Genomic DNA, 15,152 nt, shown 5'->3' on the forward strand with positions numbered 1-15,152 from the left:
ACTCCCTCTCTTAAAAGGACCCCTTTTCACCTCTGTGTCTTCTGTGGAATCCCTGCATGTTGCAGAGGATAATTTGGATAGGCATCTCCTTGGAGGACCCTTCAGTCAATGCCTAAGGTACCTTCACCTTGACCTTCATGAAGGGTTCCCTAGAATACACCCGATAGGACTCACCACATTTTTGTACTAGTTCTGCTCCTCTGCCTTGGAACAGAAGTCTGGCCTGCAGGAATTTTTTTGATTATTTTTTTCTGGCAAGGCAAGGCAAGGATTGCACCTCCTGGAAAGTGTCACACAGGAGGCAACAGGCAGACTTTGTTGTGCCCCTGCAGTGGCCGCTCCTCACGGAGGTTGTCTGCTGGTCACAGCGTTTTCCCCCTCAGCTTAGTGAGCCCCTGGTGGGAGCGGCGGCTGATGATCCTTGGCTGGCTTGGTTGGTGTCTCAGCAGCACCAGAGCCGCAGCTACAGCAGGCCTAGGAGGAGGGCAGTGGAGACCAGGCTGAGATGCCAAGTGCAGCACAAGGGCAGGTGCCAGCGGGTCCCAGGTGAGCGGGCACCTTTCCTTCTATGCTCCTGCTGCAGGGCACATGCCTCAGCCAAGGGAGGCCCTGGGGAAGGAGTGGTGCAGGCCAGAAAAGTCCAGACTCCAGCTGCCAGGAGTTCCGCCCAGGGGTGAGCACCCCTTAGCGGACCATGAGGAGAAAGAGGCACCACAGCTTGGGTGCGGCTTACCTCCCTGTGGCTCCTTGTCATGGGGGCGCCCGGTTGTGCCCCCTCAGAATTCTGCACCTGGGACTACGGACCCCCTCGGCCCCCTCACATTATGCCACAGTCTGAAGAAGAAAAACATGGCTTGCTTAATTTGCCACTCAACAAAAGCAAGGCCGGTCAAGGTGGCCGCCACGCCTCTAAACAATTCCCACAGCTGTAGGCTGCGGAGGAAGATTATTCATGGCAAACAAGCTGCCTTTCCAGAATTACCGAGCTTCTCCCAGACAAGCTTTCAAAAATTTTCAGCATTGGTACAGGAAGCTGGTACCATGGTGGGGAAGGATTCAGACTGGAAATCCTGAGTATCAGGTGCTAACTGCCTCCTCCGGGGCTGCTACCAGGAGGAGAGAATTGAGAGAAATTTTCTTCCCTTCAAGCAATCCAAGCCACCCTTACCCTTATCCGTGGTCCGTTGGATGTGTACTCGTAGCAGTTCATTCCCGAGTGTGCAACCTGGGGAAAGTAAATACAAGCCAAGCAAATGTCAGGGGAAAGGCAAATTCTAGCCACTTGTATACCAGAGAAGTACAACTCAACAGATCAGAAACAAGAAGATCAGAAACAGGTCAGAAACAAGAAGCAGTGTGGCAAGAGACTGATTTCATGTGCCACCTTTGGTACACTGAAGCAGCTCCAGGTGGCCTATCCTAGCCCAAGAGCAAGAATTTTGTGATAGAAGACAAGACCCTGGAACTTCAGCAAAGACTGCCTTCTTACCTTTAAGCCAAAAGAACTCTTCAGAAGGTTCTTCCCACTCAGCTGCTGATACGGGTAAACACCTTTGTCATGAATTACTATCTGTTGTTGTGAGGACGAAGAGATGCAGTGGTGCAAAAGAAACAGGAGTTTAAAATGGAATCAGTTTTAATAAGAAACCAGCTCTCTAATGGCATTTCCCCCTTGTGAGCCACTCAATGGTGCAGAATGGATGGCCAAGAATACTCATAATAACAAATCTTGCCACCCTCTAAGCGCATGTCAGGAATCTTTGTTGTTTGCTTCCCAGTGATGCTCCCTTAAATAACACGGTGCTTCTTCTCAGCAGGACTGACATTTCCGGCTGTTGTTTATATTGGTTCTAATGATATATAATCCTGTGATTTTACATATATTTTGTATTCCATCCTGGAACCTTAAGGTGAAGAGAGGCTATAAATCATATAATGTGGTTATGGAAGAAACAAGACCTTCTGGGATGCAATGCTATAAGCTCCTCCATCGTAGACTCAGGATGTATGTGTGTGTAAATAAGCTATATATGACATAAAGACGTCACATTCCGAGGAAACTGAACCTTGGGTAAGCGCCTGGAACCCCTGGAATCACACGAAGCTCAGAAACTGGGGTGGCATGCAACAAAGTAAATATCTGTAGGCCTTCTTTACATTCGCAAAAAGGCACTCTGCATATACTCAGAGATGCCAGAAATTTTGCACAAACGAAAGTTTGCAAGCATAGTTTCAAATATGTCTCAAAATAAGAATGGGGTTCAGGTTTCTCACATTTCAACATGCTGATCGGAGCAAGTCTGCATTTCTGACTTTTCATTTCATCATCTAGGATTTGAGAGGCCCTTACCTCATATCGTACTGAACCTCTGCTGATGAGCTCTTGCCTATGTAGATGTGTATGAATATATTCAGGATGGGCTAAGATGAGAGTGAGCCATATGTTTTGGAGAGAATTTTCATCTGCTGACTCCCCCACTGCAAGAAAAGGAAAAAGCTATCAGCCAATGCAAAAGAATAGGGCATGTACATGTGGAAGAGAATGTTGGTGCTTGCCATGAATATTCTTCTCGCTGGGCATGCAGCAACCATGTGAGATATGATCCCCTCTTACTTCTTGGCAGTAGCACCCCAGCTATGGAAAACTCTCTGCTTCGAGCTCTGACTGATGCCAAAGTTGGTTATCTTTCGGCACCAGCAGAAGACTCATTTTCCACCAGGCTTTTTGAGCAGGCTGAGGGCTATTGTCTGTCTACTGGGTCACATGGCTATTCTATCTGATTTAGTATTTAGTAGGCAGAGGATGACTGTATTCTATTTATTCTATTCTAGTAGATTCCATTTTGTTCTTATTGTTTTTTGAATTGTTGTGGCCCACCATAAGATCCCTTGAAGAGGGATGGAACATAAATCTTGCTGAGAAGAAAACCTGTGATCACGGTTTTCCTGGAGACCTCTCCCGTCTGGGGTGGGGTGCCAGGAGCAGGTCAGTAATAACTCACATGGTGTCAGTGAAGTTAACTCTTTATTCAGAGAAACAAAGAGCTCCAGAGACCAGGCCTAGGGAGCACAGCAACTCTTCCCGTTAGATCTTGCCCCAATGAGGCAGTTACAAGGACTGAAGGTCCCTGTATTTCCCACAGTGGCCTACACTGCTTCCTGCCCCAGGTCCTTCCCAAGCAATCTGAGCCTTCTCCACTTGTTTGTCTCTGCTCCACCCTCTTCAGGTTCTGGGAGACATGGGAGGAGGAGAGCTGGTCACAGCAAGAGGGGGAGACACCCTGGCTTCTTCACCAGCCTGACCCATCTCTGCTTCTTGCCCCTCCCTCCTCTCCAGCCTCCACTTCTGACTCTACTTCTGGACTGCCCTCTGCCACCACCTCTTCCTGCTCACTAAACCTTGTTACCTCTTCAGCTTCCTCCTCCCAGTCTACTCCCTCTGACCACTCATCATAGTATATTGTATTTTAAAATGGGGTTTCAGAGTTTTTAGGGGTTTTTGAATGTTTTATGTAGTTTTTCAATTTCATTGTTCTGTATGGGACAATGACAATAAAGACACTGTATATTTATCATATATTGTATATCCTTGCCCCACCACCACTCCCCGGGCTCTGAGCCTTCTTCCCTTGGGGATTCCCCACCTGGTTCCTCCCCCCACCCCGCCCGCCCATTCCTCTGTGTCCAGCCAATCCATGACATGCCCTCTGCCAGCCCCTCAGTTCTGTTCCATGTCTGTGCTACTGTAGAACCAGAAATCAGAAGAAAAGCCGGGAGGATCACAAGTCAAAATTAGGAGGAAGCATAAAAGGTAAAGGTAAAGGTACCCCTGCCCGTATGGGCCAGTCTTGACAGACTCTGGGGTTGTGCGCCCATCTCACTTAAGAGGCCAGGGGCCAGCGCTGTCCGGAGACACTTCCGGGTCACGTGGCCAGCGTGACATCGCTGCTCTGGCGAGCCAGAGCCGCACACGGAAACGCCGTTTACCTTCCCGCTGGTAAGCGGTCCCTATTTATCTACTTGCACCCGGAGGTGCTTTCGAACTGCTAGGTTGGCAGGCGCTGGGACCGAGCAGCGGGAGCGCACCCCGCCGCAGGGATTCGAACCGCCGACCTTTCGATCGGCAAGCCCTAGGCGCTGAGGCCTAGGCCAACTCGTATTACCACTGCAAGACATCCACATATGCAGGGTGAGTCTTTTAAAAGAGGCCCCATGGGACATGTGTACTCTGTATCCACAGGGCCTCTTTTAAACGACTCACTGTGTGTGTGTGTGTGTGTGTGTGTGTGTGTATAAACACCTTATGGGGGGGGCGTGTTGACATCATGGCTTCACTGAGTGTGGCCTTAGATATCACCACATGCCCAAGAAACAAGAAGTTCACAGTAGATATCAACATTACATTCTCAGTTGGGTGTGGGAGATGCCCTGTAACTGCTGTGTTTTATGTGACAGATCCACCCCTCCCTTCCTCCATCACAGCAGTTCCTGAGCTCAACACCCCTTACTGCTCTGTTTCGTTGTTCTCATGCTCAGGTACAGAGAGAAGGTGTATTCGGTGTGCTTGTCCAGGTAGAGCTTGGAAGGCAGTAAGTTTTCAGGCATCTGATCGTACATCTTGATGTAGTTGGCCATGTCGACGTAGATGCCTGCCGAGGTGTTCCAGTTGCTTGCCACATAGGTGTAGTATTCCTGGGAAGCAAGAAAATGATCATCTTCCACTCCCCGCCCCCACCCTTTGTCTCTTCCTTCCAAGTGCTCCATAAACTGTACCTTAGTCATGGTTGCAACAGCCCTGGAAAGTAGGCCAGTATTGCTATCCATTGACAGTGTGATTGGTAAGTATTGGCTTTCCTAAGGTAAGGCATACAATGAAGATAGGGGCAAAGCCCAGGTGCAAACTTGGGTGTTGCAGCAGTTAAAGGTGAAGCATGTTGGTTAGGAAAAGGAAACACTCATACATCAAAATTATGACTGTTTCTTTACTAAATAATTCATATTGCATGTGTGTCTATCACACATCAACTGACTGTCAAATCCCTTGGCAAGCAGTCTTCAGGAAACACATGGTGTCTTCAGGAAACACACACACACAAAATGGTGTCTTCAGGAAACACAACAGTATTCCTCTCTCTCCTTGAATATCAAAATCACTTTATTTTGGTTTTTTTACTTAAAAAATAAAGTTTAAGACCAGGTTAATGTTAATCATGGAGTGGTGAGGGCAGTTGTTTCTAAGGCAGTGTTTCCCAACCTTGTGCCTCCAGCTGTTTTTGAACTACAACTCCCATCATCCCTGACTAGCAAGACCAGTGGCAAAGGATGATGGGAATTGTAGTCCAAAAACAGCTGGAGGCACAAGGTTGGGAAACACTGTTAAGGAATGCTTTTCAAAATTTTTGTTCTTACCGCATCGTCTTTCTTGTTCTTCCACCATCTCCATGTGGGGTCATGGACTGGATCAGCATAAGCCTAGGGGGAAGAAAAGAATTGGTAAGGGTGAGTTTGAAGACAGACAGGCGCACAAAAACTATCACTAAACTAGCAGCAAAACCTGTTTAGAAATGCAGAAATAATATACAATTTTATTTAGTGTGGGACAGCATAGAAACCTCTCCCTGCTGTGGTCCACCCAAGCAGAGGTCATGGCAACCGATCTGGGTGGATGCAGTGGCAGGTGGTGGCAGCTCCTAAGAGAGACGGTGGCATGAGAGATAGTAAGCTGGCATGTTGGAATCCTGGAAGCCAAGACCCAAGTTTGGTGGGAGAAGCCCAGCAGATATTTAACATCACAAAAACATGCTGCAGAGAAATATAGTCTGTGAAATCTTTAATATGTGCCCTTTTGAGTCCCAAAATCTCCCCTTCTAGAAGCTCTTTCCAGGCTGTCCCACTTCCCTGGCACAGAGCCAGACCGCATGTTTAGCAAGTCACTAAATGATTTACTTTCAAAATTCAAAGGTCAGATTCATGTGCTTTTCCATACAGCAGTCAGAAAATATGCACAGGCATTTAAAACACTGCGTAGTTACAGAAGGTAAAAGTTTCAAAACTATTGTTAGAGGAATAAAATGCTAGAGAGAATGCAGGCTGGGGAAATCCAGCTGGATGGGCGGGGTATAAATAAACTAGTATTACTACTAATACTTTGGCCACCTCATGAGAAGAGAAGACTCCCTGGAAAAGACCCTGATGTTGGGAAAGATGGAGGGCACAAGGAGAAGGGGACGACAGAGGACGAGATGGTTGGACAGTGTTCTCGAAGCTACCAGCATGAGTTTGACCAAACTGCGGGAGGCAGTGGAAGACAAGAGTGCCTGGCATGCTCTGGTCCAGGGGGTCACGAAGAGTCGGACATGACTAAACGACTGAACAACAACAACTACTACTACGATTATTATTAATTACTATTATGAAACAAAGGATGCTGGTTAAAGTCATGAGGCTAGAGTGACCAGTTCAGAGCTCCTTACATACTGAAGTCCACATGGGGAATGAAAGATACCAAAGGCTTGGTCACCCATTTCTTCTCCAGGCTTAGCCTATGGATTAACCCCTTCATGCTCTTATTAGATTGAAACACGCTAGAGTTATAGGAGGCTAGAACTTTACATAGACCTTCCCTCTGACTATTGGAAGTGGGATGTCTGCTGTGCTATTTAAGGAGACAGTGGAGACAGAAGATTCTTATATGCTTATGATGATGAGTGAAGCAACTCTCACTTGGACAAGAAGGATGTAATCAAAAGCGGGGGGTGGGGTGGGGAGAGGAAATCCAAAGGTCATTTAACTGCCTCATCCAACACTGTTGAACTGAAGCAAACAGTAGGGAACTTTGCAGAATTTTTTTTTTAAAAGCTTTCAAATGTTTTTCCTTCCATTAGCAAGAAAAGAGAGGGAGCAGTTTAGAGGTGCTCAAATGTGTAGTTAAATTTTTATCCCAATTTCGAGGAGGGGGAGGGAAAATCAGAGCAGCAGTGGGGCTTCAGATTCCAGCTGCTTCCTGTTGTAAACAAAAATTGCCCTTTCCCCTTACATTACCATATATCTAAGACCTCAAAATTCCTATCACATTCCCTACATGGAGGATCTATAACTCCAGTTGGGCCAGGGCTTCAGAGGGGCCGACGGGGTCAGAAGGGGGTGTGGTACTACATTGGATCTCCCTCTATGATGTCAGACAGCATTCTCCAAAACATCCTGGGATGCTCTCCAGCAGGGGTAGGCAACCTAAGGCCCATGGCCACAAGCAGCCCACGGGAGTCGTTTAAGCGGCCCACAAGCCTCCCACTTGGTGAGTCCCTGCGTGCTGTGCTAAACCGGCGCAGCGTGGCATGAGGACTCGCTTCTGCAGCGCCAGAAATCGCACCTGCGCAGACACCAGAAATTGCAGGCGCGCGTGCTCACACACACACACGCAATCCAGCCCACAGAGGGCTCTCTGCTGGAGTGAACCGGCCCAGGCGAGGTAAACCGTACCGACCCCTGCTCTTCAGGAATGTTACAATTGAGCTTGAGTGCCCAGAAATAGATGCTGGATCAGGGGTTCCACTGGCTGAGGCCTGTGTTTAAATAGTAAGTCCAATGGATAGTGACCTTTATTTTGCTTACTTTAATTGGCATAAGCAACATGTGCATTTGTGGTGCAAACAGCAGAATGCTTTGCCATGAAGAATGCAATCACTTGGTTGTTTTAGGCAGCTGGTTTTTTAAAAAATAAAGGCCTTTACAGAATTTTCTTTTTGCTGGTTTATCGTTGTTAGTTTCAACAGCTGTTTTGGATGGGGGGGGGGGGACTTGGCTTTGAGGACTTTGCTGCCAGACAGAAGCTAAAGCCTGTGTCTTGTGGTGGCTCTGAGGCCAGCGACTTTTCAGCCCCTCAAAAGAGAAACACAAATAAACAAAAGGTATCCTCACTCTGTGGTAAGATGAGTGCAACTGGAGCAGCTGATAGACGAGTCCCTGGTACACAATCAGCGACTTCTCATCATGAAAGCCAGTTTTTTCCATGATCTCAGGAGGCATAGCAAAATAATGTTCCATCCGGGTGAATTCCTGTGGCTGAGGTAGGTTCACATAGCGCACAACAGCAAATGGGCAAAGGTGGGCAAATCTGATGTAGTCTAATCCACTAAGAACAAAAAGTTGGATAGATTTTATAGCGGTGTGAGTAGAAAGTTCAAATGTTAGGAGAGATTAAAACACCATCTTTTGCAGCATTAAAGTGGAAACTCTAGGACTAGGCTGTGTAGCCTTGTTGCAATTTATTTAGGCTGGATTTTCTCCCTTTCCCTCTTAATTAAAAGGATCACACAACAGGCTGCAGATTATGAAATAGTTGTTAATTACATAAGGTCTTGCACCTGATTCTAGCAGTTAACAGTGATGAAAACAAGGAAGGCAAATTCTACTTCTAGATTACAAAATACATAAAGGTAAAGGTAAAGGGACCCCTGACCATTAGGTCCATTCGTGACCGACTCTGGGGTTGCTGCGCTCATCTCGCTTTACTGGCCGAGGGAGCCGGCATACAGCTTCCGGGTCACATGCCCTGCATGACTAAGCCGCTTCTGGCAAACCAGAGCAGCGCATGGAAATGCCGTTTACCTTCCCGCAGGAGCGGTACCTATTTATCTATTTGCACTTTGACCTGCTAGGGAGCTCACCCCGTCGCAGGGATTCGAACCGCCAACCGTCTGATGGCAAGTCCTAGGCTCTGTGGTTTAACCCACAGCGCCACCCGTGTCCCTACAAAATACATATTTTAGTTCAAAAAGAAGAGACCAAACAGAGGTCTGCCTCAGAAGCATGGTGGGCTGAGTTCTGAAGCAGGGGAAAGTAGAAAAGATTAAACCCTTTTGCCTTTATCACACCAGAGAACTCAAAGGAAGTGATGTCACACACTGCCTTCTCTTGTCATCAGGAACTCTGTGAGTCTTAACCCCTTCATATCCTTATTCACCAAAACAAGCAAAGTTATTTTGACTGCAAATTCCCATACAAAAAGCACATTCTAAACACAACCCCCAAGCCCTATAGCCTCTGTTCTCTATCCAAAAATTTCAGGGCATAATACTGTGGGAGATGAATCAAGGATTAAATCCATAGATTTAGATCTAAACCTCCTATCCCATGTTTCTGTGAGAAATAAAAAAAAAGTGAAGCCTTTTTAGCAGAGTAAGAACACTTATAATTTTGCAGCTTATTAAAGCCTGTGAGTTAGGCAGTTCTACCTTTCTAGCTCTTTCTTATGTGGTCTGCTGACCTTTCCCTCTTCATCCCCATGGCAGAGAATGAACTACACATTTTTAGTTACATAAATGAAAAAGGTTTACTTACATTTCAATGCAGGCAGCAAATACAGCAAAGTAGTGTGCAGAAAAATACTTACAAATTACAGTAAAATAAAACTTTATTGTCTTAGCTAACATGGCTGAAAGCAGAAGCTTTGCCAAGCTTGCTATCACCATCCCTTCCCAGTAAAGTACAGTACTGCAGCTGACTGGAGGTCAGGTGTGAGATGATACCCCTCGCTGCTAGCTGCTCCTGCAACCAGTTATTTCCCCTGGTTGAGGAGAAGCACTGGAGACCTGAGCAAGGCCTCTAATCTAAGGTGAAGAGCCCGCATCATCCATAGTCTGCTGTTGCAAAAGCTGCAGAGAGAGGATAGAAAAAAAGATTTGAAAGAGGAAATGGACAGCAAATCCCAGGTACCTTGCAAATGAATGAGACAGAAGGCCTGAGACTTTGAAGAGCCTTTGCAAAACTACTTCTGCCCTGCCAGATGTTTGAGAAAAGTTCAAACGTGATGACACCACACTTTGTGTGTTCCACTCACTTGTGTCTCATCTCTTTGTTAGGGGTTGTTATCAACAGGTCATAGGTAAGGACATGACTCAGAGGGAATTGCCTTCTGACTAATCTTCCATTGTCTGCAGTATCCTCCAAATAAACCAGCTGAAAGAAAAGAAGCCCGGGTTAACAGATTTAGAGGAATCAGGTACACAAAACACGTTTTAAATTTATCACCTCTCCTCTAGTGTTTTGTTACATAATGGGATGTACGTCTATAATTTAATGGGATGTACGTGTATGGAGTGTTAGGGGAGGGGTAGTACCTCTGGTGGGGGGGACACATGATGCTCCTTCTGGGGTAGTTTGTCCACCTTTGGTCCCTAACTGCCCTAGCAGCTCTGCTGCTGCTAGGAAAACCTTGCCACCAACCTGAGCAGCTGGCCAGCTCTTTGTCTTGCAAATATGATGAGAATCCAAGCAAGACAGCAATGGCAGTAAGAGCAAGAGTGTACATCACAGTGTTACTTTCAATTCCAAATGTTTCAGATCAGTATGTGAGCGGCAGTGGTGAGTTGGGTGGAGCTGTTGATCTGATGTCTCCTACGTATTTGGAGTTGGGGCAATGGCAAGGCTGGGGATTCGTGGGGACAGCATCAGAACTCCCACCAGTGCCCCCTAATTAAATCTCACCAAGGCCTTGCCTCGGCCTCAGCCAGCTATTATTATTTATTTAATAATAAACAGCAGTGACACCCAGGGCTTTTTTTCAGCTGGAAATCAGTTCAGGCACCTGTCCAATGGGTGCCTTTGCCATTATAAGACAACAAGGGAGCCATTCACGGAGACTTCTGGCATTCTTTTTCTGGAAAAATAGCACTGGTGACTCCGGATTCAAGAGAGCACCACCACATATGCCTTGAGTGGTGACATGGCTCCCTTTTCAAACCAGCTACCTCCCAGATTACCCGTCACGGCAAACACAGCCTAATGCACTCACCTCTTCCAACTGTCCATCGTTAAAGAAAATGGTGAGTATGGAATGTTTCAGGGTCAAGCTATAATGTGGTGAGCCTCTCATCACCTGCAAATAATTGTACACATCCCAGGCTTCTGATGGATATACCTTTTTAATCTCTGTGCCAAGTTCTTTGGAAACCCAAATCTAGAAAGAGGAGGGAAAGTACGGTAATGCTCAAGTGATGTAGTGCTGTCTGTGTGTACACACACAAACACAAACACAAACACAAACACACACAGCTGGGTTGATAATGTAGCAGAATGATTAAGAGACTAGCAATCTCACTTGCATTAACATGTCCTTATTTTCATCGGAAAAATGTTGGAGGGTATAGTTATCCGACCCCTGAGCCAAGGAGATAAGTAACAATACAACCTTTACAAGACAACTGAAGGCAGCCCTGTGCACGGTAGTTATTTAATGTGGCTGGGACAGCCCAGCCAGATGGGTGGGGAACACAACACCTGAAAAAAATCCTGTTCGAATCACTGGGGTTTCCTTCTGAATAAATAGGAATAGGGCTAGATTATACACTACAAGCTATGAAATCTTTGGTTTATATAATGGCTCTAACATAAATTCCTAAAATGTCCTTTATTACTGCCACTTCCTGTTCTGCTATAATTTCATTAGTTTGGTGTGTCTCTGTGTGTTATTTGTCAGCCACCCTGAGAATTCCACAAGGACAGAAAGGTAGGCTACAAATAGTTTAAATAAACTATTTTGTACCTGTTGGCTGATGCCTTTTGTCCTGTTTGTATTGTTTTGAATTTCAAAATAAAGGTTATGAAACAAGAAAGAAAGAAATCATATGTTCCTCAGCAATATTAAGCCTTGTTCCTCTAGAAGAGGCATGTCCAATTCCCAAGAGACTGTGATCTACTCACGGTATAAAAGAACTGGCAGTGATCTACCCATTGTCATTAGACGATTGACCAGAGCTGTTGAGCTTTCTTTTCTTTCTTTGGAGATCATTCAGGGGGTCCAAAGATCAACCAGGATCAACCAGGGACACCTCGCTATCGACAAATAGATCACGATCAACCTGCTTGACATGCCTGCTCTAGAACAGCCCACCACTGGATCCATGAGAAAGATAAGCAGACATACCTCCTCTTGGTCAGTCACAAAGGCAATTTCCCCATTAAACGACTGAACGAAATATTTGATGGGGGAATCACTCGGGAAGCTGGAGAGATATATATAACTCTGCTTGTCATTGCTGTAAAGAAAACAAGAAGAGATCTTTGTTTTAAATCCCCACCTCCTACAATATTTTGATTGGAGCAAAAACAAATGTATGCATTTAAATAGGAGTCACAACATATTATTTTGCCCACCTTGTGAACCTACTTCCATTACTGTATCAAGTCAAACACGGGGGCAGCTGTTAGCCTTACAATCCAGTCCACTGGCCTAATTATGACTGGTAGGACACTTCTCAAGTTGTCATCTGGAGTCTTTATTACCCCAACTACTTGCCAAAGTTGGCCCACCCTGACTTAGGGCTTATCTGCACTTCCTGCTGCTTTACTGCTCAGTCGGAGCAAATGGCACTTTTGAGTTTTCTCCAGATTCACATTTGCTCTGATCTATCACTAAAGTTTTCCCTTGGAAAGGAAGGGAGCAAGCAGGCACTGCACAAGCGAAAGCGAAGTGTGGAAGAGCCCTCCAAGACGGCCTGGCTTATCTATTGACGAGTGTTTCATACAACCTTTCTTAATATCGTAAATATTGGAGGAGGTTGTCAGGGTCAACCCTGCGCTAGGCTCAAAACTGAAACAAAGCAATAAGTCAACCCTTCTAACAAGTGATTCTAAGCAGCAATCTAGGGCAGTAATTGGTATTAGAGGTGTTATGAGAAGTATAAGGTCTAAAAGGCAACCTAAGACCCGTGGGCCGGATGCGGCCCAATCGCCTTCTGAATCCAGCCCGCGGACGGTCCGGGAATCAGCGTTTTTACATGAGTAGAATGTGTCCTTTGATTTAAAATGCATCTCTGGGTTATTTGTGGGGCCTGCCTGGTGTTCTTACATGAGTAGAATGTGTGCTTTTATTCAAAATGCATATCTGGGTTATTTGGGGGCATAGGAATTCGTTCATTTCCCCCAAAAAAATATAGTCCACCCCACCACATGGTCTGAGGGACGGTGGACTGGCTCATGGCTGAAAAAGGTTGCTGACCCCTGGTCTAAGATATAAAATAATTGTTCATAAATGGACCAGGCAAATACATACATAAATATATAAACCACATGTCTGAAACAATACAGGGGGGGGGGAGTCCTGAAACCATTTGGACTCTCTCAAAATTGACCTCAAATGTTTCTCTGCAAAGACAAAGGAAATGGGAAAGCCTCCCCATTGTCTCTTTGCTCACAAATCCTGTCTTAAGGGTGTATCTGTGTATGAATAGGGTGCGACTGTGACCTGGATTCAGGTGACCATTATCAGGTACCCTGGCAAACAGGATTTCTGCTGTTGACCGCCTACTTCTGTGATGTATGTATGATGTTTCAGGGGGGTGGTCTTGGGCTCCAGGGTGGGCAACTTCAAAAGTCTATATAAGAGCTTGCACTCCAATGTTCTGGGTTCCTCCTCCCTCCTGCATGTGGTGAATGAGGACCTTGTTGTAACAGTTTAATAAAGATCAGACTCACTAGCTGCTTTGCTTCTCAATATTCTCTGGCTTGCCTCTGTTATTTTCTCCTACCGATAGAGAACCTACATAAGGACTCTATATGGGCTCTTGGGTACCCCATAAAGGAAAAGGAGAAGGTTTTTTCTTATAACAGAGGCAACAACCATTTTACACACACCTAATTAACAAGCGAAAATCGCTGCAATCCGGAAGTGGTTGGAAAAGGGGGCGAATGGATTCAGGACGGACTTATGCACACAGCAGTTAGAAACGCAACATCCGTGCAAAACGGTCGTTGCCAGTACACTTCATGCATTCATGAAGTGGGTTGTTATCCACAAAACTTTATGTCAACAGTTCCCCAACTTCTCTCCCCCCCCCCCGACCACTTGAAAACTTTAGCAGATCCTAGAAGCCTTTAATATGATTTTCTCCTTGTGCTACTGATTGTAATACACCGAGCTAGAAGCTGCATAATTTCTATGGGCTCTTTTATTTATTATATATTGTAGTGCATTGCATTACAATACGAATACCATAGAATTCAAATTGTAATGAAATATAAGAAATAAAAAATACAAATAATATATATATGAATATTAATGCAATGGATGAGCTGTCTCCCGTCTTCAACCACAAATCCACAGACACACCACAGACCACTGAATGACGCTTGAGGACCACTGGTGGAATGAGGATCAGTTTGGCAGCTCCTGTCTTATACCATAATAAAATGGTTAGTTTTTAAGGTGCCATAATACTGTTGTTTTTGGTCTATTCCAAGCTTTATAGAAACAGCACTGTGAGAAAACTGAAGATAAGCCAAGAGAGTGCAAAAATTATGGTCGACATCGTAGGACAGTCCACTGCTACTAGGGTACAGATTTAGATTTCTGGGCACTAGATTCAGTATTTTTTCTTTTTTTGACATACTTTTTTGTTTTTGTTTTTTCAAAAACACAGAACTTTTGCTCCGCCGAGCAAAAAGTATGCGCATTTCAACTGCCAGTTTCTGTCCTTCATTACGTTACAAGATTTATTTCAGTGTCTTCACATTTTGGCAATAATCTTTCAAATACTCAATAAATTTACTCCAATCTCTTTGGAATTTCTGGTCGCCTTTAGATTCAGTATTTTCTAAAGATGAAAGTAATATAAACAGAAAGGTGTCTGGAACCATATTCACACCAGCAGGCTTTTCGTAGGGAATCTTACCTTTGCAAGATAGCATTCCCCCAGATGTAAAATATATTACTGAAGGGGTTCAAAGCCAAACCTCTTGGCGTAAGGGTTGTGTTTGTGTAATGCTCTAGTCCTAGCAACAACACAAACCCTTTATCAGAGGCTGCAACAGAAAAAAGAAGAGAAGTTGACTACAATTGATGTTCTAAATGGGGGTGATAGCAGTTATGAGTAACTAGAAAAAAGGATGCAGTGGTGGAAACCATCTCTGTTTCCCACAGCTATTCCCACTCCATATTTGAAGATTCATCTTGACTTTTTGAAACAGGAGCAAACTGCACAGTTTTGCATTCTTTGCTTCTCTGAGACACAGATTTCAATGGACTGCCTTTTCCTGGGTCACTTCTCTAGAGATGAGGGATAATATAATATTATAGTGATACAGTGGTGCCTCGCAAGACGAAATTAATTCGTTCTGCGAGTCTCTTCGTCTTGCGGTTTTTTCGTCTTGCGAAG

The 15,152-nt window shown here is 45.2% G+C and overlaps 2 protein-coding genes across 7 annotated transcripts in view; one reads left to right on the plus strand and one right to left on the minus strand.

Moving 5' to 3' along the window:
* PSMD8 (proteasome 26S subunit, non-ATPase 8) overlaps nucleotides 1-15,152 on the plus strand; it is a 328,475-nt gene that overhangs the window by 284,862 nt on the left and 28,461 nt on the right. The gene's annotated exons all lie outside the window — the stretch shown is intronic.
* Nucleotides 1-15,152, minus strand: part of CATSPERG (cation channel sperm associated auxiliary subunit gamma) — a 43,429-nt gene that overhangs the window by 9,441 nt on the left and 18,836 nt on the right. For all 5 annotated transcript variants that reach the window (XM_079985302.1, XM_079985301.1, XM_079985303.1 and 2 more), the window contains exons 13-22: nucleotides 14,670-14,799; nucleotides 11,924-12,035; nucleotides 10,793-10,957; nucleotides 9,839-9,957; nucleotides 7,918-8,131; nucleotides 5,410-5,472; nucleotides 4,509-4,692; nucleotides 2,351-2,478; nucleotides 1,490-1,570; nucleotides 1,169-1,225 (exon numbers count right to left, since the gene is read on the minus strand). In XM_079985302.1, the coding sequence (XP_079841428.1) occupies nucleotides 1,169-1,225; nucleotides 1,490-1,570; nucleotides 2,351-2,478; nucleotides 4,509-4,692; nucleotides 5,410-5,472; nucleotides 7,918-8,131; nucleotides 9,839-9,957; nucleotides 10,793-10,957; nucleotides 11,924-12,035; nucleotides 14,670-14,799 (1,253 nt within the window). The remainder of the gene's footprint in view (nucleotides 1-1,168; nucleotides 1,226-1,489; nucleotides 1,571-2,350; nucleotides 2,479-4,508; nucleotides 4,693-5,409; nucleotides 5,473-7,917; nucleotides 8,132-9,838; nucleotides 9,958-10,792; nucleotides 10,958-11,923; nucleotides 12,036-14,669; nucleotides 14,800-15,152) is intronic.

This window comes from Podarcis cretensis, assembly GCF_951804945.1.
Source record: "Podarcis cretensis genome assembly, chromosome: 8".
NCBI classification, from domain to species: Eukaryota; Metazoa; Chordata; class Lepidosauria; order Squamata; family Lacertidae; genus Podarcis; species Podarcis cretensis.